Source organism: Misgurnus anguillicaudatus, chromosome 10 (assembly GCF_027580225.2).
Source record: "Misgurnus anguillicaudatus chromosome 10, ASM2758022v2, whole genome shotgun sequence".
Taxonomy (NCBI): Eukaryota; Metazoa; Chordata; class Actinopteri; order Cypriniformes; family Cobitidae; genus Misgurnus; species Misgurnus anguillicaudatus.
The window spans coordinates 16,232,900-16,256,883 of NC_073346.2; the positions used below are offsets into that span (position 1 = coordinate 16,232,900).

Genomic DNA, 23,984 nt, shown 5'->3' on the forward strand with positions numbered 1-23,984 from the left:
TCGTTAATCAGGCCAAGTCAAGAATTAAAAAAAATCTTAAAAAACAATTCTATAAATATTTAGTAAAAGAAATTAATATTCACCATTATAATTTTGCTTAGCAAAAATTCCAACATTTAAGTATTCAGTGTAAAAGATTTTTAAATCTTAAAAAGTCATGCAATGATATGCATCCTTATGTGACCAGATGTGAATTGTGATAGTCCCACTCCCATGTAGTTCTCGTGTAGATGCAGGCCAGTTTTTTCCTCCTCACACACGTCAGTGAACGGTGTCCAATCTGCTGCTGCGCGGAAAGCATCATAACTCAGCCGCTCCCTCCTCACATCTCTTCTCTCTCCTCTCTCATTGTGCTCTGCTGACTCAGTGCCTTAAGCATCATTCGCTCCCACTGGCACAAAACGCCATCATTGTGGAAAATAATACAGATTTAGGAAAAGATACAATGGCCAAAACAGCTATCGGTAAGTACTGCGCATTTCTTTACATGCGTTATTGAATCCATTGCTGCTTTTGGGGAACGTGACCGTAACAGAGCGAATGAGCGTTAGACCGTGCCCAAATATTTACCCTATCTCTTTTACAAATATTTGTATTTTATTTACATTGTTAATATGTTTCTTATCTCACTTATTATGGTTTTTATTCAAAGCGTATCGTAAATACGCATGTCCCGCTATCACGCGTCTGCTATTAAATAATCGGCGGCATCATACAAAGACTCATTTCGTATTATTGTGATCTATTATAATTTATAAGAATCTGTCGAAATTGAATCAAAATTAAAAGCATCCTTATATAAGCTACCAAATAGCGACATTTTTGTATGATTGGCGATGGCGCACCTGCTACCGCCGCGCATCATAATGCAGAAAGACCGCACCCAAGAAACCGGCATCTTAACGCTGGCCACATACAACCACAAAATCCCTAAAAAAAATATAGCCTTATATAGCACATACGACACGTTTAACAAGCGATTGTTGCTTTATGTACAAACGTTAATGAAATTAGTCATTTTGTTAAGAATGCCATCGATATCAAGTCTGAATGCTGGCATATGCTGTGATCAGATGTTATCAAGGTGACAGATTTGCTTTTAGGGTGCATTTCTAAATAAGCCTGTTTAAACATTAAAAGCAGGCTTATAATGATGCTATTAGATTTAACAAATAGGCCTAGCTCGATTCATTTATGGAAGCATCAATTAATATATGCTTGTTTAAATACAACATTAATATTAGTGACCTTTAAAGTGATTACTAGTTATAGTGCTGGCAAACAACACAATGCAGGCTATATAACAATTTTCATATCTTTTGTTGTGTTTTTTCCATAATGAAACCAGACTCAGTTTTGTTGTGGAGTCTGAGGTCTGATTCCCAATCAGCGGGCAATATACAGTGCATGGTTTAAAAGTGATTTATTATTTTTTCACAATTCACCAGGCTGTTAAATTACAGAAGGTGTAAAGTCAGAATCCGTCACAGGCCTGTTCTGTCAGGATTTATTGATCACAAGGCCCCTGTGCATTGGGCCTGGTTGTTGATATCGGAGAGAATGGCTGGCGGATGGACACTGGGAGGCCGGCCAGCCCTGCAGCAGTGGGATGCTGCACATGGTGACCTTTGCAGCACTAGATAAATACTATTGACAGTATTTGGATATTTGCATACAGGGTCCCGGTCTCTGTCTTGATAAGAAATGGTCTCCTTTTAAAAAGTTAGGTACAGATATGGATACATTTGGTACCCGCCCCAGTGACAGCTTTTGTGGCCTTTTTTAAGGACGTGCATGTGAATTACTGGTTTGGAGATGGTCAAGACGAAGCGACGTATCTGATTCCTGTTGATAACGTTTTTAATGCACGTGGGAGAAACTTGTCTAGTGTCTGCTAGTGTTAATAGTGTCTGGTTTTAATTTTCTAGCTAATGGGCTGTTGAGGATGTGCTTGTAATCTGTACGACGCTACAGAGGCCAGGAAATGGGAAGTGTCATTAGTGTTCCTCTTGCATTTTTCATGAGTCTGCAAGCTCCATTCGTTTGAATGTAGAAAGCATTCATTGGTGGCACTTTTTATGACAACTTTATGATTTTCAGGGATTTGCTCAGTTTAACTCCAGATGTTTTATTGTGTCTGTCATCCAATTAGAAAAATTGTGGTGATAATAGAAATTTTCCCAAATTGGAATTGACAGAATTCCTAAAATATAATTATATAATATAAATATACATAAGTAAATCCACTTTCTCAGATGTTTGATTGTCTTAATAATAATTATAGCATGAGCAATATTAGCTAAAGTGGCAGTCGACCATTAAACAAATTGTTCATCATTCAGTTAAAGTATCTTAGAGAAAGCCACTGGATAGTCAAGAGCATGATAACCCCACTTATATACTTGAAAGAGTCTCAGAGACAATTTACGATGCCCTGTTAAGTTTAGCATATAAGTCTGTATATTTATATAAGACTAACAAGAGGCCAATTTACTTTTTTCCAGCCTACAAAGAGAAGATGAAGGAGCTGTCCATGCTCTCCCTCATTTGCTCTTGCTTCAGCCCACAGACACGCAATAACATTGTCTGTGAATTTGAAGGTAATTTTCATTATCTAACATCATGCATGATGGGTATGAATAATATTTTTATGAGAATCTCTGCTCATACTGCTCTTAATTAAAAACATTAACTGAAACGTTGATATAAATGAATTAATATCAGTGAGTATTGTCAATCTTCTACGATCGATTTGAAGATATGGAGGTAAAGCCCATAAATAAAAGGGCATCGGGGCAGGCGTTTGAGGTGATCCTGAAACCACCCACTCCAGTGTCCGAGGTGGCCCCCAGCATCACCACCCCTCCAAAGAAGAGGGATGTCTCGCTGGAGGACATCCAGAAGAAACTGGAGGCTGCTGAAGACCGCAGGAGGGTATGTGAATCACGAGCAGACTTTTATGAGGCACAAATGTCCAGTTTAGAGAATGTTAAGGGACTGTAATTAGCCAGCTACTTTAAAATCCATTTAACCTTAATGAAACGTAGCCTGTATGTTTGGAGGATCTATATAATGACTCTTCTCAACAGTCCCAGGAAGCTCAAGTGCTGAAAGCTCTGGCTGAGAAACGCGAGCACGAGAGGGAAGTGCTACTTAAAGCCATGGAGGAAAACAGCAACTTCAGCAAGATGGCAGAAGAAAAGCTCATCCTGAAGATGGAGCAGATCAAGGAAAACCGCGACGCTTACCTGGCAGCCATCATGGAGCGCCTGCACGAGAAGGTGAACGCAACAAGCAAAAAAATTCTCACAGTGAAGTAAACTACAGAGTACTGAATAATAGGCTTATCGCGAGATATTTTACAATTTGTTTTGAAATATTTTAACTAAATATCATCAAGAAGTCATTTTTGTAATTTTGCAATAGCATTTATTGCTAATTTAGTTTTACACGTACTGTCCAGGTTAGTCTCATAACATAGGTGGAGCTTCGCAATTGTGCTTGGGGGGCACCTACTGGCAAACAAGGGTACTGCAATACTTTGAAATTAGCGAGAGAGTGAGGCTTCATGGTTTTTAAGTTCAAATTCTGTGATTTTCTCATCCTCATGTTGTTCTAAACCTGTATGGGTTTCTTTTTTTCTGATGAACACAAAAGAAGATATTTTAATAAATGATGGTACACTGAAAAAAATATTTATTCAATTTACTTTTTTTTAAGGTAGGTGGTTGCAAACAATTTATTTAAGCTATATTTAAACAAACGTTTTAATTTTATTTTACTAATTGTTTTTTGTGAAAATGTAGCATAAATTAATTGATTGCAATCACTTACCTTAAAAAATTTAGTAAATTGAATGAATCAGCACACAGTTGGTGGTACCCATTGAGTAGAAAAAACAAGTACTCAACTGTGTGCTTACCACCATTTATCAAAATATCTTCTTTATGATGTATCACAATACTTCCATAATATTTGTTTTTCCTACTATGGAAGTCGATGGTTACAATTAGCATTTATCAAAATATCATCTTCTGTGTTCATCAAAATAAAAAAAACTGTACTATCCCTTTAAAAATGGTTTAAATCAATTAAAACTATTTTAGCCTCAAGTTACTCATTCATTTATTGAGATTAGACAAATAAAATATGATTTCTCGTATTTCTATTTCATTTTTAGCGCAGACAAAATCATAACCGGCTCTGGTTTGGGGGGCAGTGCCCCCCTGTCCCTTAAACTCGGCCTATAATCCATTTATGAGATTAAAAGCATCAAAGTTAGATTTCACATTGATTTTAAAGGTGCATTGTGTAATTTTTAGAAGGATCTCTTGACAGAATCACAGATAGGGTCACACAAATTGAATAATTATCAAATAGTGATTTTTGAACCTTCAGGAGCGACACGCTGCAGTGGTCCGCAGGAACAAGGAGCTGAGAGAAGAGCTGGAAGCGTGAAGATCCTCCATCTCCTCACATCCTTCATCAGCCAATCTATCATCCTATTCTGCTCACGCACACTTACACACAAACGCTGGTAAACAAAAGTCAAAACAACTAGTATACTGTTTGAACGGTCCCGCTTGATTTCATAAAGTAAAGGGAAGACACAAGTATTATTTTGTATATACATCTTTTTTATCTATCTATCTATCTATCTATCTATCTATCTATCTATCTATCTATCTATCTATCTATCTATCTATCTATCTATCTATCTATCTATCTATCTATCTATCTATCTATCTATCTATCTATCTATCTATCTATCTAATTGAATGATGATAAATCAAACGTATCAGATCTACGCGATCCAATGTCAATTATGTTCGATATCATTTGTCAGTTCTTTGGTTCAGGCACATCTGGTTTGATCATGTGAAAGGTTTCGGTGTCGTGAGTAAGCTGCTTGCTTACGTTTGCAGTGTTAAATGATGTAAAGTTTGGTGTAATTGTGAAGAATGCAAAAAGCTTCAGTGCTCAGGCCCCAGGTCAGTATAGGTTTATCTTTTAAATACAAACCCGCCACCATATCCAGACTCATTGATATATAGTGCACTTCGGTTTATATACAGCATGATCAAGACAGGCTTTTTTCTGAACAAATAGCTTGAGTGCAGAAACAAATAAAAGATGTTAATAGTGTCTCACTGGTAAACTAAATCTCTCTGAAAGTATGTGTTTGAGCTTTTGTTTTGATATTCTCTGTAAAAATAAATATCACTTTCTTGAAATGTTATGAACATGTGCATGTTGACGTCTGCAAACCTACTTTCACCGGCTGACGTTTTGGAAGCACTGCGCCCCTTCTGGACTCTCTGGATCGGACAGCTTGACACAGCCTGCATTATGACTGATAAAGAAAAGAGAACCGTCCGGGTCCTACATATCTATATTTTTTTTCCTCATTTATTGCTCCTTATGAGCAAGATATCCGCACATCGATTTGGCACATATAAGGCTGTTTTTTGTCATCTCTTGCTAGCAGTAGAAAGCATCATTAGTACTGCGGTGTGTATAAGGGAGTTAACCTCCTCGAATGTTTTGTCATCTGTCTGGCTTGATAAAATAGGTAACATCTTTACCAGCTGAATGTATCCTCCTATACTCCCGACTACAGCCTTTGACGTGTGATTAATTTTTATGTTATTTATTTCAGTCAGTTTGAATGAGTGAGTGTAAGTGTGTGTGTCCATGTTAGGTTGACCGAGCATTTGTGTGCTTTCTGGAAGATATATGCATATGCAGAATATGCACTGAATGGTTAAACTGTATATTTTCCCTTAAATCACTGTTTCCTCTATAAATGCTAGAAACGTCCTCGGCTGCCAAATTGTCTTTTTTCCCCACTCTCATTTCTGTGTGTGCAAACTTTGGTGAAAATAAAGGTTTGGGGTTCTGTGAACAATGGCATGCTCTCTTATTTGCCTTTATATGAAGTATTGCTGCACATCATCAGATGGCAGTTAACCTTTTATCATCAAGTAAATTGCTCGCACATTTTCAACCATTATTTAATATGTGCCTTCCATATTTGTCAACTTAAAGGGGCCATGGCATGAAAATCTGACTTTTTCCATGTTTAAGTTCTATGATTGGGTCCCCAGTGCTTCTATCAACCTTGAAAATGTGAAAAAGATCAACCCAGTAACTTAGTTTTGGTAAACCATTCTCTAGAAGCACATGAAAAAATAGGTCGTTGAAATTTGGCTCTCCTTATGATGTCATAAGGAGCTCTTATTATAATAATACCACCCCTTAATATGCACTATCCAACCACAGCACTGCCATTTAGTGCAGAGAAAAGCACAATTGAGTTTTAATTGCAACAAACCACCATCATTGTGATCAGTGTTTGAATTTTATCAGCTCATTTGCATTTTAAAGGACACACCCAAAACGGCACATTTTTGCACACACCTACAAAGTGGCAACTTTAACATGCTATAATAAATTATTTATATGGTATTTTGAGCTAAAACTTCACATATGTGCTCTGGGGACACCAAAGATTTATTTGACATCTTAAAAAAGTATTGTGCCATGGCCCCTTTAAGTACAACCAGTTAAAAATAATATAAATAAATCAAATTTCTGTTGAAATTACAGTATTACTGGCAAGGAGTTTGCCAGTAACTTACTGTAAATTTAAATTAATTTTATTTACTTTGTTCAAGGATAAATTAACATAAAACATTAACAAGACTTTATATTTACAGAAAAAGTACAGTATTATGCAAAGCATTTTGGTAACCAAAATCAGAAAAAAAACTGAAACAGGTTGATGGGGATTTCTGGTTCCCAGAATGCTTTGCATGAGGCTGCTTTTCATCATTTTATTCTGTGAAGATTGAGGCGTGTTGCTGTTTAATGTTCATTTAACTTTGAACAAATGGTTGCCAGTAAATAACATAAATTTAAATCTACAGTAAGTTACTGGCAAACAGCTGCATAACCACAGCATTTTTTTTACAGTGATGCAATAATCTAAATAATTATGGTAGTTATTTATTCAAAGATGCTATAGCTTAGTGGTAAAGCATTGCATTAGCAGTGCAAAAGGTCATGGGGTTCAGAAACACATATACTGATAAATAAAATGTATACCTTATAGTTACTTTTTATTAAAACGTTCGCCAAATGTGTGAATGTAAAATCTTTAAACAATATTATTATTTAGTTATGTGAAAATTGGCATTTTAGAGTGCTTGTGTTATTAAACAAATGACAAAAATAGGTAAATTTGATGTGAAACAGCGAAACAAAGTGGTGATGTCTTACTTTTTTACCACAAGATGGCAGAAAGTCGTAATTCTCCAAGGCTTTTTTTTCTGAAAATGAGTTTTTGATTTAAAATCTCTCTTACTGCATATAATTTAAAATGCATGCACAAAAAGAAAAATGGATACCTAGCAGTCCGTTCACAGTGGTCTTTGTGATCCAGTGTCTGAAGCCCACATGTTTCTGGGCTGTCAAGTACCCAGCAAGATGAGATGGCAACTGTACAACATACAGATGGTTATTTTAAAAGCAATGGTCTTTTATAAGTCTAATAGTTGCCATCTGAATCATGGAGCATCTGGAGGATCTTCAAATGATTCACAGCGCTCGTTTTCTCACAACTCAATTTCTCAGTATATATGCTGATGATCTCATAGTGGGACAGTGTTTTCCTAAGAGCTAAGATCTAAAAAAAACCTAAAATTGTTATTGAGTCACCCATAAAATCTCCTTTTGCAGTTTCACTTATCAGCATATTGGAGTGAAGAAATGAATATAATAAAGCTTCAGTTCTCAAAGGTATATAAAACAGGATGGGTCTGTATTATCATAGGATTGGGGGATATTTTAATATGCTTTGCATGGTAATATTATTTTCCAGCACCCAGTGGTTTAACATGAGCAGTCTAAAGAGATAAAATGTATTATTTGTTAGATTTATTATTATATAGATTTAAACGTCAGTGAACATACGTTTGGATGAATATAAGGACATAAAAATATATGCCATAACAGTATAGTTTGTAGTTTTAAAATTGTTTAAATCATTTTGTTTTCCAGTTGTCAATCCAATTTCATTGTATATTTATCCTTTAATAAAAATTCTATGGCAACATTTGCATGCCATAATTTATAAAAACAGATTTCCTTGAAGAGTCACACTTTTTACAACTGTACTGAACTTCAGCAGATGTGATTTCTGACCATGTCACTGAGTTTAGGGCCTCTGACTAGCCCACACAGTTTTAAGGGAACAACAATAATAGATAATATATAACATTAAATAATAGAGGAAAATTCCGAATCATTCCTATGCAACCCTGTTATTGCTTATTTTTCGCTCTGTCCCCTCATGAGACTCTTTGTGCAATGAGAGCAAATCTTTGCACTCACAGACGCCTTTGTTATCATCTTTGTGCTCCCACTGTGGTTTATTTCCTTCCCTATTTCCACCTGCAATTTAACACTTCATTATAAAATGCACCATTGGGATCTGTATAGTCTGAGCTATTTTCTACTGCCGCACTGCAAAGTGTTTGTGAGGAAAGTAAATATCATCGAAAATCATCTGGAGTATAGACAGACACACAAAAGCTCCGGCAAATCATACAGTATGCACTCCATGTTTAATCCTAAAGAGTCACATTTGTTCATAGTTAAAATTGTATGACTTGTGGTTGTTAAGAGACTGAACAGTGCTTAGACAACAAATTTAATTTCTGACTTAATTGTTTCTGCTTTATGTCAAAACACCTACAAATGCCTGGAAACGTAGAGAGCTAATATTCTGTATTCAATATTCAACATCCAGATATTATGTACGATCTAAGACTTGATATATTATATGAACGTTAATACATTATTGAACTTACTTTAGATGTGTTAATAGATTAACTATTTGCTGTTGTTATTGTTATTTATTATTGATTTACTTTTTTTAATAAGATGTTTTTCTTGTGATATGGTATTCCTTTATCTTCACCTAAGGTTTTTATTTCTAAATATATTGGTATGACATGTTTGTGTGTGGCATATTTGGATAAAAAACAATCTTTCTTCTGGGGGCAATAAAGTAGCCTTCATTTAAATTTAATTTCATTTATTGCCCTGCTATTAAAAATATAAACACACTGATTCACATTTTTTCTTATTATGGTTGACAAGGGAACAAAGAGGATTAGATGTTTTGTATTTGTCCTTGAAAGACCAAAGCATTTTAGGTACAAAAGTTATTTCTTTTTCTCCCCTAACTAACTATACACAAATTACTATTGCTTATATTTGCATGTTTAATAGGGGCAGGACCTCATATACATAATGCATGTAAACAAAATGATTAGTTATTTAGATTGGATATCAAATTGTTAGTATTATTAACGGTCAGTAGAGTTTACATTCTGCAGAAAAAAGAAAGAAAAAAGTACAAAAAGAAAAATTAGTAAATAAGTCCAACCAAAATCCACCAAAAACAAAGTCTTTAACAAGATTAAACTTTTGTTGTTTTTGCTGTCCCCAAATACTTGTTATATTGTGTTAATTATATATTTAGTATCATAATATAATAAAGCACATATATAATTTACCTTATGCACATTAAAATATCACATTTTTTTCACTTTGCCTGACATTCAAATATTCATCTACCAGGCACTCCCCTTCCAAGATCTCTTAACCAATCAATGTTTTTTGTATCACGTCAATGATTGGTCAGGAATGGTGACACTTATTCCTGCACTCTTTAAATTCCCTTCTGCTCTGGTCTGTACCTTTACAACACTTAAGATATATTAAGAACCAGAAGTTCTTGTATTATAATAATCCAATTATTTCTTGTTTTCAATAGTAACTATGGTTGAGCAATTTGTTGGTAAATGGAAAATGACTTCAAGTGAGAACTTTGATGAATACTTAAAGGCTGTAGGTAAGACGAACAGACGATGCAAGATTAAATTATTTTATTACATTTCCTTTTTTTACATACTAAAATTAACTTTTGTCAGGAATATGTTGTCCAGTATTATGGTCATATAACTGTTGCAATGTATCTCAGTGTCTTTGTTTAAGCAATATATGCATGTGTAAACAGGTGCTGGTTTTGCTTTCCGGCAAATAGCAAGCCTTGCAAAACCCAACGTGACATTTGCTGTGGATGAGCAGGGTTTCATCTTCATGAAAGCTGTTACTTCATTTAAGACCTTTGAACTCAAATTCAAATTAGATGAAGAATTTGATGAGGCAACAGCAGGCGGAAAGAAAGCCAAGGTAGGGGCATTTTTTTCGTTTTCATTTTTGAATTATACTTATGTTCTTTTATTAATCTCAATATCTTATTTTTAAGAATACAATGAGCCTTGTGGATAATAAACTTATTCAAAAACAGACCTGGGAGGGCAATACCACAACAATCGAAAGAGAGATTATAGACTCAAAACTGATAGTGGTATGTGCAATAATTATTATTATTTTTAACATTATTGTATTTTGTTTGAAAACTATGTCAGAGTTAAGTGTTGCTAATCTTTCCCTCCTTTTCTTCCATTCACCCATTAATCTCTACAGACATGTATCATGAATGATGTGGTCGCTATCAGGACATATGAGAGAGATGAATGACTGCCAGCCTGAACTGCTGATTTTAATATGGTTTAACTTTACTGCTTCTTAATTCAGTGTCCAACAGAATTTGTTTTGGCGCAAGAAAAAATGGTTTATAAGTACAATTAAAAATAAAATAAAAATATTACAATGTAACTTGGGTATTATTTTTATTTTATTAAAATTTTTCCACATGAGAACCAAACAGAAAGTGAAGTAGTACAGTATGAATATTAATGTAAAATAATTATAAATAATAATCCACCCCTGCACCTCACATTGCAAGTATGCAGTAAGTGCCTAGATTAGATGTTAAGGACATGAGGAGAAAAGTAATAATACATGTTTTTGTTTCTTTTTGAAAATAAATAAATAAAGTTTAGGTTCCTGTCATATATAACTCAATATAGCAAAATGCCTAGCATCCAAAAACAGCCATAATAAAAATATATTGTTCGACCACTGGCCAGTAAGCATGTGATGTATTAATCCTTAATTCTCCAGTTCATAATGTTTCCCTTAACCTCAATAGTTTCAGGATTAACATTACTTTAGCTGCTGGAGTGAAACTAAGAGAGCTGAGTGACTGACCAAGAGCTCATTACAAACTTCTGCTATGCATTCCTTATTTGTGACCCTAATCTTACTATTACAATGCATTGCATATTAAAGCATGTGGTGTATAAAGAGAGTTCTACACTGCAAGAAACAAGGTAAATAAACTCTGCTTGGTGTTTGCTAAAAGAAGCAGATAGGGTGTTAGATTTTTGTGCATTAATATTCATCTCTTTCAAAAACACAGTTTCAGTGAATGCCCAAATAAAGTTGGCTTTAGGGTCATGAGATGGATTTGATTTAGAAAGGGTGAAGCCCTGTCACATTTTCTCTCAATGGCCCATTGTATTCTAGACTTTACTTATAAGGAACACATTTTAAGACTGTCATCCATTTTTCCATGTGCTTAAAATTTTGAGGGAATTTACTACAAAAAACACCACAGCGCTTAACATAGGATTACAATTTGTTTTAGATAAAAAAAAGTTTTGTTATGTTTTCTTCTTTATTGTAATGCATTAGACCGGGCAATGTATAGGGCTATCCACAGAAGCTACGTTATTCTGACACATTGAGCATTGTTAGACATTAAAGATCTGATACTGTGCTCAATCACAGGGAGGTCTATGTCAACATCATCATATTATATATATGTGATCAATTTTCATTTGGTGGTCCACAATATTAGAGTAGTCAATAAATTGCAGAAATGTAAAAGTGCAAATAATTCACTTAATTTCCCTTCCACACTGCCACCTGGTGTTATATTTGTGTAATGAAACAATGTTCTTGATCAGCATAAAACATCGTTTTGTTTTGCTCATGTGCAAGCATGTAGCCTACTATCTTGTTTTTACTCAGTAGGCTAAGCACCCTCAACTTTAGCTTGGTAAAAAAAGCAATATATGCTTAGTTACATAAAAAGTCGTATGCAAACAGTTAAAGCTCATAATTAATCTATGGTTTTAATTTTGAAACAGAAAAATATTGTGAACGCTTTGTAACGTTACTTTAATCTGATTAGTAGTTTTAATTTTTTATTTAAATCCTAACCCAAACATAAAACTGTATCCTGCCTGAAATTATAATAAGGTGAAAAACAAGAAACCTAATTTTATATATTAAAAAAACACAACGAAGCCTACATAAAATATAACACATAAAAACGTTTAAACGTGGCATCAACTGATACATAAGGGAATGAGGCCATGGGTAGCCACATTCATTTTGGGGGAACATTTCTGACCAATCAACAAAAAATGTAAATACATTTTCGGTAGCCAACTGGAGGACAGAAACTTAATCACACATTCAAATCAAGCAGCTAAACGTATAAATTACTAAGGGTAAAGAATAAAAAAGTCACACAAAAAATCAGGGCCTACGGTGATTTTGGTACTGTTTGGAAGCGAAACTGACGGGGCTTTTATTTTGAAATATGAAATTCACAGCCAAAGAAACTGGGTGATTGACGTCCGCTTCACACAGCGGCAGAGGAGCGTTCACAACAAAGGCGAGAGGCAGATTTTTTTGTATTTAGAGTCAACACAGTTTCATCAGACAACCGTTAAATTATTCACGGTCAGAAAGAGACGAAAAAGACTGCCATCGTTGTGACATCTGGGTAAGTGGGTTTTCTGGGTTTGTCGCGGTGGATCGTTGAAAGGATTTGTTTGTTCCAATATTATGCAGCCTTTTTAAAGAAATGTACACCTCATAACAACAACACGTCGGGTTGACAGCGATTAAATACCGTTTATCTATAACAGCTCTGTCTATAAAGCATCTCTATCTCGGTCTTTGTTGCGAAATCTGGGTTTGTATTGATAAGTTGCCAAGCTAACTCCGTTGAGATTGATATCATGACTAATCAGCACATGAAAGAACTGTGTCAATCAGACAGGTGTATTGATTTTATCATCGGAAGTAGCATAGTGGCCTTTCTGCGCAACAGGGATCGCGTGGAGTATAAAACCAACCAGCTATTAAAAACAGTGGCCAGCTGGAAAACACACCCCGATGACTATTTTTGTCTCTGTGAATAACACACAATGCACACAGACGTTTGCAGTAGATGAAAGTACACTCTAGTTATGACTTTTGTGTATTTTAATGGCAGAGGCTGTAAACACATCGCCCAGCCCCTTCTAGGAAATCGACGTTTGGCTATAAACAGCGCAGAGAATCTGGATCAACACACACACACATACACATACACACAACAAAACACAACCGCTGACTTCCTGCATGCCGATGATTTCACTCTCAAACGGGAGAAATTAAACGTTAACTCATTTCATTACCCTTTGGAAATAATACCATGGTAACCACAGCTTCCGCTTCAAAAAACCACAGTTACTATAGTTAATATTACTCATGTACTCAATCTGTAATGCATTAACGTGAGGTATCCTTAGAGCAGTTTAAAGTTTGTATGCTGTGACATTTTCTTCACTGTATTCCTGAAGTAATTGTCAGAGCTATACTGTGGTACCAAGAGCTGTAGTGGCTGTGGCGTTGTTGCGGAGGCTGCGGTTACCATGGCAATGTATTTTTGTAAGGGTAGACTTGACAAGCACATTAAAATGCCTTGCGAAACTGATACAAAAAGCATAAAATAATATCTTGTGTGTGTGTTTAAGCTTTCACAAGTGTTTGCCTCCTAATTTATTTAATGATTTAAATATGTTTTATGTTTTCCATCCAACCTGCTTATAACATTGCGCCATCCCTTCTTGAAATGTACTTCACTTAAGTTACTATATAAAACAACCCAAGACAACCTGGCCATGAAACTAGGCCAGACGGGTTGGGTCGTATAGCGAAATGTACTGTTGTTTTGGTTTAATCTATGCCTATGTATGTTGAGATTATGCAACCGTAATGGCGGTATACATACGAACCCATCTGACACCTCAGGTGTCCATGTTGACAGATGGCATTTGTGGGGGCATAACTTTTGCCCTGCTGTATCCTGCCCTTCGACAGAACCCGCTCTCAGTAGGCGGACAGCAGTTGGCGGAGGGAGCCGGAAGCCCCTGTTGTTCCTGGAGGAAGTCTGTGTTTCTTTCCTCACAACCTCCTGTTGAGAATGAGTCAGTGTATTCGCCACTTGCCTCTGATCCAAGACCAGTTTTAGTTTATCTCTTGAGGAGGTTGAGCAGGATTTATGCGGACACGCTGGCCTCAGATCTGCTCTTGGAGGTGGCCGGGTTTCTAAAGGGCACACATGTGAAGTGGGACATGTTTAGCATCTGCTCCTGTCTTGTGGCTGAACACGTGACTTTGTTTAGTTAATGTTGTTTGGCTTTGGCAAGGAGTCGGTTTGCCTCCTAAATAATAATGATAGATACGTTCAATGCAGGCTTTTTACAGGAATGAGTATAAATAGGATTTCTTTTTATTTTCGGCTGGTGTTTTTTCTTTACGTTTTAAAGTGTTGAATGCTTTTTATTATGTAGCAAGCATGACCTGACCGCTATCTGATGATAAGGCTATGGTGGATGCATTCTTTGCTTTATTGATGTTTCCAGGATCCGCATCATGTTGGCTGTCTGCAGGCCCACAGGCTGAAGAGGTCTGAGCGGTTGGAAGTGCTGGGAACGGAGAGATGGGGAACACGGCCACAAAGTTTCGCAAGGCACTGATCGGTGGAGATGAGGTTTTGGCTTATCAGCTGTACGAAGGCAACCCTCAGTTCAAAGAGTCACTAGATCCCAACACCTCATATGGGGAACCTTACCAACACAACACTCCGCTCCATTACGCTGCCAGACATGCCATGACACGCATACTCAGGTAAAACATGCTTAATTCTGCGAAATTCTGCTGTTCTGGTTAGACCTTACATATATCTCATTTTCATTGCTTACCTGTGACAAATAGAAACATTAGTGTTTTCTTCAGTATTGCATTGTTTTGCCTTCCATTTTACACCTGCAATCCTATAATTGGGTCTATAAAAATATGTGACCCTGTCTGTGAAATACAGGCTAAAGTCTGAATGTAATTATGAGCATCAATGTTTGATTTCAATTATTGATTTCACATTAATTTAAATCTTTGGCATGATCTTACTCAGTCAATATTAAATATATCAAGATTTTCAAACAATGTTCTTTTTATTAGGATGATTTTATGTAGTAAACTGTAATAACAGGAAATGACTTTAGCTTGGTTTTCAGAGATTTAAGAAATAATACTATATTTGCATCTTTTTTTTTTATTCTAGAGCAGGGGTGGTACTTGAGTCGAGGGTCACGTCAGTTTTTGAGATAAAGGTGAAGGGCAGCAAACTATGAACAATACATGTAGCTTTATTTATTCCAAATTCGCACTCATATAATTTATAATATTAACTTTATGAGCACTTTTTATTACTCTTATATTAACCCTCAAGAGTTCCTTTAAAAAACTTCCTTAAGTGTTCCTAAGGCCACAAAATGACACCTTCCCAAAACTGCTCTAAAAATATCATACGTCAATATTTTCTTTCATTTTAAACGATGCTATCTTTAAGAACTACTTCTGCCTGAAACATACATATCAAATATTAATATAATTTGTGAAAATTTTAACCCTTTATATGCCTGTTTGTTTACATTAGCCCATGTTTTTTATAACAGAAAAAACAAAAAAACTAAATATTTTCCAAAAAACACATTTGAACCACCATGTGATTATTATTATTATTATACCCTGAGATGGGTCAAAGATTGGTAGCAACATTGATTTTCATGCATTGTTATTTTTTTGAACAGGGTCAGATTTTATAAAAAACTTCCTTAAGTGTTCCTAAGGCCACAAAATGACACCTTCCCAAAACTGCTCTAAAAATATCATACGTCAATATTTTTTTTCATTTTAAACGATGCAGTCTTTTAGAACTACTTCTGCCTGAAACATACATATCAAATATTAATTACATTTGTGGAAATTTTAACCCTTTAAATGCCAATATATTAACGTTAATCGAACCACAGTGTTCAACTGATGTCGTAAAACCTTTTGTGGGACATCGTAGCCCAAATAGTGACCTGTCCTGATTTCTCACTCCAGAGACTGAGAGCTAATAAATTTTTTATCTGTAAACATCGGTCAGAATGAGCAGCCCCACATAAGCCTGCAGTTTCTCTGTCTCAAGATCTCTCCAGTCTGTGACTGTCTCCCATGTAGGTTTGTCATGGCCCCAATATGCTGCAGGATTTCATGCATCAGCATCAATGAAAAGCTTGAAGTCAGGGCTGATTTGGGGAGTGGCATTGTGTGTGAGCCCTGGGATCAAATCTCTGGCTGCTGGAAAGTGGCGGAGCGTCTCCATGTTTGTGGGAGACCAGAAGATTTTTCAATTTTGACGTCCATCCTGCCGCCACTTCATCCATCTCCTCTCCGCTCTCACCTTCTGACAAGTCTTCTGAAGATCTCTCTAATGAATTAGACTCCAGCTGGTCTACTTCTACCTCTGAGGCCTCCGTGTCGACCTCAGAATCCTCGGAGGAAGATGAGGAGCCATCCTCGCTCTTGAAGTGCATGATTATTTCAGGAGCCTTATGTATGCTGTAATGCCTTGCCATTTTCACTACTTCTGCTATACTGTTCATACTTATAGCAGTGTATTTGCATAAACAACATGAGCGAGAAACAAAATGAAGATTGATTTTGTTTCGGTTCTGGCCTCTCATCGTTTTTATTACTGAATTAGTTTATAACGCAGAATGTGCCTTTCAAAGAGAGAAGAATTTGGATATGTTGAATATGCCCCCCTTCTCCACTCATCACCGACCCCACCCCGACATCACCCCACCCCCTTACCACTCAGACACACTTTTTTTTACACACACACCAATTTTCAACATTAAAGGTTTATCTTTTCAGCAGCTATGCGGTCCGCAGAAAACAGCAAAAATTGTGACATTTTGATGAATGCATGAAATGGTAAAAAGTAGCGCCACCTGGTGGACAAGTATAAAAATTAAAACTTCAAGGCCAGTAGTTTAAAATGATATATTGACATAAAGGTATGTATTAGTTTATGTTAAGATAAATGGGGGGTCAAAAATGGTAGTTATAATGGTTTTCAATGGGGCATTTTTTGTCCGAAGGAACACATTAGTCGGTTTTTGCGTAGCTTAGCCATTTTAAGCTAATTTAAAAAACTGAAACCAATATTCTAAAATGTATCAAAAATGATTAACCTTTGGCAAGTTTGGGCAATATTCAATCATCACAGTCAAGATGGTTTAAAAATCAAAATCAAAATGGCACAAAATGTCCCTAGGAACTCTTAAGGGTTAAAAAACTAAAATATCTCTACTTCTGTGGATACATGCAGTTATACAGTTATGAATAAAACATTATAGTATTACAGCCTGAGTAAAAAATGTAACATAGTAAGATAGTAAGACATTTTTACAGTTATCACCATAGGGAAGCGTAATCATGGTTTTATTAGTGTAGTAACCATTTTTACTAGATTAATTCCCATCTGTATTACCACAGTTTAACTACAAATAAAATGCCATATTGTGAGACCATAGTAAATTTTGGTTACAGCAAAGTAAAAGCATGCTTCATTTTCTTAAAGGATTAGCCTATTTTCTTAAAAAAACAGATAATTTTCTCACCACTATGTCATCCTAAATGTTGATACCTTTCTTTGTTCGGTGGAGAAGAAATTATGATTTTTGAGGAAAACATTCCAGGATTTTTCTCATTTAATGGACCCCAATACTTAACAGTTTTAATGCAGTTTAAAATTGCAGTTTCAATGCAGTTTCAAAGGACTCTAAATAATCCCAAATGAGGCATAAGGGTCTTATCTAGCGAAACGAATGTCATTTTTGGCAAGAAAAATAAAAAATATGCATACACAACTTCTCTTCTTCCTTCGGCTGTGTGACGAGCCAGCGTGACCTCACGTAATTGCGTAATGCCGTGGAAAGGTCACGTGTTACTAGGGCTGGACTAGAATATTCGAATATTCGTTCCGTGGGTTGACATTCGATTTTCAGTTTTGAGATTCGAATATAAATATTTTACAGCATTAATGCAGAGCTTTTGCCAAGCAGGAAGTGCGCTTCACGCTCCCGCTCTATAGGTGGTGCAGAGAGACCAACATTCATAGCCAACAGCCACCAAACGCCACCAGTGGAAGAGATCACCTCAAACGGAAAGCGCGCTTCCTGCTTTGGCATTCACGCTAATAGTGTTGTAAATAACGTTCAGTTTCTTGCAAAAACTGATTGATTTGCTTCACAAGACGTCAATATGTCACACGGAGTTTTGGGGGATTACTTTTGTATTGGATATATGCTTTAGCTCTTAAAGTGTGCGGATCGGTTGACTTGCATGACGGAGGACTGGGGTTTCTGCAAAATATCTTCTTTATTGTTCTGCTGATGAAATAAACATATTGGGTGGTGTAAGTGTTATAAATAAACTTGATTTTGAAAGTATGCTACCGTTTTATTCCAGTTTGTTGAACTTCGTTCATTTATTTTAGTTGTTTTATTTACATAGCATACCCTTTACGTTGTCAGTAATTATTGTGCTGCTAATTTCTGATACGGGAGTGTTTGTTTGTTAGAAAAATGTTAGGCTAACTTATTAAAAGTATTGGTCTTGTGTTTTGTTTCACTAACGCCGCTTCCGTCTTGCGCTGTTCTGTAGTATTTTTAAAGTTTATTAATTCTAAACGTGTCACATGTCCATATTGCAGCAACACATCCGCCACATAATAAAACTGTGTAGACAGACAGACAGACACACACATACACACACAGAGATTCCTGCCTTTATTAAAGAGAAAAATGTGTTCAGCCCCTCCTTCCGAAGCTTTGAATATTCGATTTGATTTCTAGTAGAGCTTCGAAGCTCAAAAAATGGTATTCGGAACAGCCCTACGTGTTACATATATGAAACGCATATTTGCGGACCATTTTAAAAATAAACGGACACAAATACATTAATTATTATCATTCGAAACAGCGTCGGAACGGTCCTCTTTCTCCACACTTGTAAACACTGATACGGTACGTCATCCGTGACCTGTTGACATGATGACGTATTGCGTGAGGTCGCGCAGATGCATCACAGGACCGTAGATAGACGAGAAGTTGTGGTTTAAAAGTGCATATTTTTCTTGCCAAAAATTACAATCGTTTCGCTAGATAAGACCTTTATGCCTCATTTGAGATCGTTTTGAGTCCTTTTAAACTGCATTAAAACTGTTAGTTGTTGGGGTCCATTAAAGTCCATTAAAATGAGAAAAATTATAATTATAAAAAAAACATAATTTCTTCTCGACTGAGCCGAGAAAGACGTCAGCATTTTGGAAGACATGGTGGTGAGTAAATTATCAGGACCCCTTAATGGGTAGGATAGGACCAGGGACCTCAGTACATCAAATTAAGATTTACATACAATAGTTTTTGGCATAATACCTAACATTTTAATTTAACTGAATGCTCTTCATTTTAATCAAGTTTTCATTTTTTTTAGCCTATTAATGCATTTTTTTATGCCTAATTTCATTTTGCCAACAAAAAGTGCATTCAAGCAATAGGACCCCCAGTGATACCCCCATAGACCCTCAAGGGTCCCTAGACCGCCTGTTAAAGATTCATTTTCTAGAGGTTCCATTTTAATTCAAACTGCAATTTCAAAATTTGGGTAATACCAAGTTTTCTTGCTATGATACTGCAGGTTTAAATATAACCTAGCTATGCAGGAAACATTGGTAAATATCTATTAAATCTGATATTACAGTTTGTATCTGTCAGGCTTTAAAAGTGTTTAGAAAGTTTATAAATGCCCAAAGTATGGGAAATGTTTTTTTTAAACACATTAGACATTATATACAAAAATGTTCTGCTGTTTTTCATGCCCAGTGTGAAACTTTTGGGTATGATGAGGTCAGAATTTTTGGGACAAAGCATTAGAAGTTATTTTAAACAGCTGTTCTAACTGCAAATGTGCTTTGAACTGAAGATTTTAATGATACTGGGTCTGAGTCATCGCACCTGTGTTTCTCTGACTTTCTAGTTGTTTGGTAAAGGATAAAACATTCATTTATCTGAGGTAGATGTAATAAAAATCTGGCCTTTTTATAGTAATCGTAACAGATCACATTTTTCCAAGTAATCCTTTTCTTCGTAACCAGAATATAATAATTTGCTCTTTGTCTGAAATCACTTTTTCCACTGCTGTCACATGCTATTGCATCATACTTACCGAAAGCCAAATAACCTTTTAAGTGCCGTTTACGCGAACTCTCATTCAGGTGTGACTCTACACCCACATTTGATTTAATCTCACAGTGTATATAATTTTGTATGACTTAATTTTGACTAACAGCAGGTTGCTGGAAATTTCACTATATCATTTTTCTCACACACAGGTCCTTTCTCTTCAGCAAGGATGGGAACCCCAACAAGCGTAACTTGCACAATGAGACGGCGCTGCATGTTTTGTGCATGGGGCCTCACATCATGCTGTCAGAGGGGGCGCTGCAGCCACGCCTGGCCCGGCCCTATGAAGATGAGCGCAGACGGGCTGAGTGCCTACAGATGATTCTGAAATGGACCGGCGCCAAACTGGACCACGGCGAATACGAAAGTGCGGACATCTGCGCCAGTGATAACAAGAAAAACACGCCGCTGCACTATTCTGCTGCCTCAGGGATGAAGACGTGTGTGGAGGTACAGGCTCATGCACTTCATCTTAAATTGGTCTTTGGAGATGAGGAAAAAATTGCATCTGGAACATCTTGAAATCTTGCACGATGTGACGTGTGTGTGTGTTTTGACTATAAATGTTGAGGTGGTTACAAGATACAAAAGTTAAACCATCTGTGTGCATAACTCTAGGAAATTAATTCAAAGAATATTCGTTCCCAAAACGTGTATGTACAATTTTTCCGGTTGTGCAGCCTCCTGGAACTGAGCTCTTTACTTGAATTGAAACAAACTGGAATTTCGGGAATTTTTACGTTAGCTTTATTTGGTCTGCCACTTATGTAAACAAATATGTCATCAAAAAAATTCTAATAAAGCTGTCTTTAAATAGGAATCCTGCTGTTTACCCTCGCCTAGCTATCTGCACCATGATTTGTAAAAATCAAACAGTTTTATTAACAGATGAAGTTGGATACATTCAGGTTGTTGCAAGTTTGCGGTCTAGTCCAAATTGTCTTTCATTGACAGGTTCTTTGCAAAGCCTTTTGTAAATATTGTGTCTGTTTCACTAAACAATCAATGCTGAAATGCGCTGAACAAACAATCACACAACGACATGATCAGGCACCTAACACTAGGATCCTGTGGAAAATTATGGCGAGACATTGATTTTCCAGTCAGTAACGGCACAATGTTTAAATTTCCTAGTAGGTTAGTTAAATATCAGCTGTAAAGTGATGTGGGTTCACATGTTCACGCCTTGAGCAGAATAAGACAAAATGTGGTGGGTGGGTCAAGGATGTGTTGCTGAGTAGGTGAGTAGCTGAGTCATCATGAGTCTTACCATACAGTCTTTACTGGTAAATTGCAGGTAAATTGCAGTTAACAGATCATGTGTGAACAGAACATTTCTGGTAAACCAGTGCTGCCAATTTACCAGTAAGAGAGGTTGTAAGATTGCCAATAATTTACTGGTAAGCGCTACGTGAGAATTTCAGCATTTAAAACAGATGACATCAGAACATGCTGACGGCTTTGGGCCAATCATAAGGTTTTGATACAGATGACACTTTTACCCCTGCGCTGCTTACGGACGTTTCCACGTGCTTGCTGGTTAAAGGGGCCATGGCATGAAAATCTGACTTTTTCCATGTTTAAGTGCTATGATTGGGTCCCCAGTGCTTTTATCAATCTAGAAAATGTGAAAAAGATCAACCCAGTAACTTAGTTTTGGTAAACCATTCTCTACAAGTACATGAAAAAATAGGTCGTTGAAATTTGGCTCTCCTTATGATGTCATAAGGAGCTCTTATTATAATAATACCACCCCTTAATCTGCACCATCCAACCACATCACTGCCATTAAGTGCAGAGAAAAGCACAATTGAGTTTTAATTGCAACAAACCACCATCATTGTGATCAGTGTTTGAATTTCATCAGCTCATTTGCATTTTTAAGGACACACCCAAAATGGCACATTTTTGCACACACCTACAAAGTGGCAATTTAAACATGCTATAATAAATTATCTATATGGTGTTTTGAGCTAAAACTGGGGGCACCAAACTGCTCTGGGGACACCAAAGATTTATTTGACATCTTAAAAAGTCTTGTGCCATTGCCCCTTTAAAGTCGAACGTCCACATTTCTTCACCAAAGTTGGTTAAAACAGCTTACCATCTATTTGCCGAATTGCCACGTCCTTCGCACACTCTCTTTGAAGCCTAATGTGCAAACATTATTGCAGTTCAAGACGCAGGTTGCGACTCTTCCCCAGTTCAGTTGTGTTTGAAGTCACCTAATACAATGTTTGGTCACGAGCAACTTCGCAACTTTCAGCGTTTGCCACAGAAGTGAAAACAACAAAATATGAACTGTGGATATGAAATCATAACCCACCATTGTTAACAAATGCAACACTAAGATCGCAGTGCGGCAGTTTAGAGGTAACTTCTGCTTTTGGTACTATTTTGGTATGAATGATATCTTACTAGCAAAAACATGGAAGGTCACTGTGTGTGTGAACAGCACATTTTTGTATTTACTAGTAAAGTCATTCTGGTAAATTCATGGTCATTTACCAAAGTTACTGTGGGAAAGAGGCTATGCATTTGTGTGTGATGTCACAAAGTTGCAAAATAACTTTGTATTATTAAATTGCTACAGTATGTTTTTATAATACAGGTAACAGTAAATGTAATACTTAATTCCAATATTTTGATCTTTTCTTTGTATATTAAGATTCTTCTTCTCTGTGGAGTTTCTGGTGAAGCGTGGTGCAGACCTGTTTGCGGAGAATGAGAATAAGGAGACCCCATGTGACTGTGCAGAGAGGCAACACCATAAGGAGCTTGCGCTCAATCTGGAGTCTCAGATGGTCTTCTCCACCGACCCGCACGCTGAGAATATTGAGGCAGAGTACGCAGCCTTAGACCGCAGGGAGGTGAGCTCTTCAAATAAACTCGGAGATTTCTTGCGACATCAGGACATTGACCTCAGGGCCTGCTGGTGTCCAGATGCAATGGTATCTATGGGTTTGATCCCCAGGGAACACATACAGCACTGATTAAAAATGCTTTTACAGGAATGGAAATCACATGTTTTGTGATTCAAACCAATAAAAATGCTGATCAACCAATTAAAATAAGGCCCACTGATTAAACACTGGAAGGGGTCTGTAGGGGGTAAATGCACTGTAAATCGCTTTGGATAAATGTGTAAACATAGTGTTAATGACTGATTAATGATGTTTAGCGAAATGCTAATTTTTAGGATGCTTATTATGGGATGTGTGGCTTGACATCTTTACAGGGACACTCCACTTTTTTGAAAGTGGGCCCATTTTCCGGCTCCTCTAGAGTTGGACATTTGGTTTTTGCCATTTTGGAGTCCATTCCAAATCTCCGGGTCTGGCGCTGGCACTTTTGGCATGGCTTGGCATAATTCATTGAATCTGATTGGACCATTGGCATCGCGCAAAAAAATAACCAAAGACTTTCGATATATTCCTATTTAAAACTTGACTCTTCTTTAGTTACAGTGTGTACTAAGAATGACAATCTTCATGTTCATATGCCTGAAGAAGATCTTACGATCGAAACGTCGCAATAAATTAATTTAATATTTTGCAAGTTACTAGTGTGCGGGATATCTCTTGT

The 23,984-nt window shown here is 36.5% G+C and overlaps 3 protein-coding genes across 3 annotated transcripts in view; all 3 read left to right on the forward strand.

Moving 5' to 3' along the window:
- The first annotated feature begins 302 nt into the window (after window positions 1-302).
- Window positions 303-5,908, forward strand: stmn2a (stathmin 2a). Its single transcript, XM_055211815.2, has 5 exons — window positions 303-464; window positions 2,505-2,600; window positions 2,759-2,934; window positions 3,090-3,281; window positions 4,399-5,908. The coding sequence occupies exons 1-5, from the start codon at window positions 446-448 to the stop codon at window positions 4,456-4,458; spliced, it is 543 nt and encodes a 180-aa protein (XP_055067790.1). The 5' UTR covers window positions 303-445; the 3' UTR covers window positions 4,459-5,908.
- A 3,852-nt stretch (window positions 5,909-9,760) lies between these two features.
- Window positions 9,761-11,061, forward strand: fabp4b (fatty acid binding protein 4b). The gene is made up of 4 exons (XM_055211695.2): window positions 9,761-9,922; window positions 10,088-10,263; window positions 10,340-10,441; window positions 10,561-11,061. Exons 1-4 carry the CDS (start codon window positions 9,850-9,852, stop codon window positions 10,612-10,614), a joined length of 405 nt encoding a protein of 134 aa, XP_055067670.2. The 5' UTR covers window positions 9,761-9,849; the 3' UTR covers window positions 10,615-11,061.
- Window positions 11,062-12,611: 1,550 nt separating this feature from the next.
- Window positions 12,612-23,984, forward strand: part of ankib1b (ankyrin repeat and IBR domain containing 1b) — a 33,285-nt gene continuing 21,912 nt past the window's right edge. The window contains exons 1-4 of the mRNA XM_073871973.1: window positions 12,612-12,775; window positions 14,685-14,949; window positions 20,549-20,849; window positions 23,087-23,269. Coding sequence (XP_073728074.1) covers window positions 14,762-14,949; window positions 20,549-20,849; window positions 23,087-23,269 — 672 coding nt within the window. The 5' untranslated portion in view covers window positions 12,612-12,775; window positions 14,685-14,761. The remainder of the gene's footprint in view (window positions 12,776-14,684; window positions 14,950-20,548; window positions 20,850-23,086; window positions 23,270-23,984) is intronic.

Excerpts from the sequence above, each read along its gene's own strand:
- stmn2a (XM_055211815.2), top strand. Across the intron at positions 2,601-2,758 it reads CATTGTCTGTGAATTTGAAG|ATATGGAGGTAAAGCCCATA; the intron begins GTAATTTTCATT and ends ATCGATTTGAAG. Across the intron at positions 3,282-4,398 it reads TGGAGCGCCTGCACGAGAAG|GAGCGACACGCTGCAGTGGT; the intron begins GTGAACGCAACA and ends TTGAACCTTCAG.
- fabp4b (XM_055211695.2), top strand. The coding sequence starts at position 9,850 with ATGGTTGAGCAATTTGTTGGTAAATGGAAAATGACTTCAAGTGAGAAC. Across the intron at positions 9,923-10,087 it reads TGAATACTTAAAGGCTGTAG|GTGCTGGTTTTGCTTTCCGG; the intron begins GTAAGACGAACA and ends ATGTGTAAACAG. Across the intron at positions 10,442-10,560 it reads TAGACTCAAAACTGATAGTG|ACATGTATCATGAATGATGT; the intron begins GTATGTGCAATA and ends TAATCTCTACAG.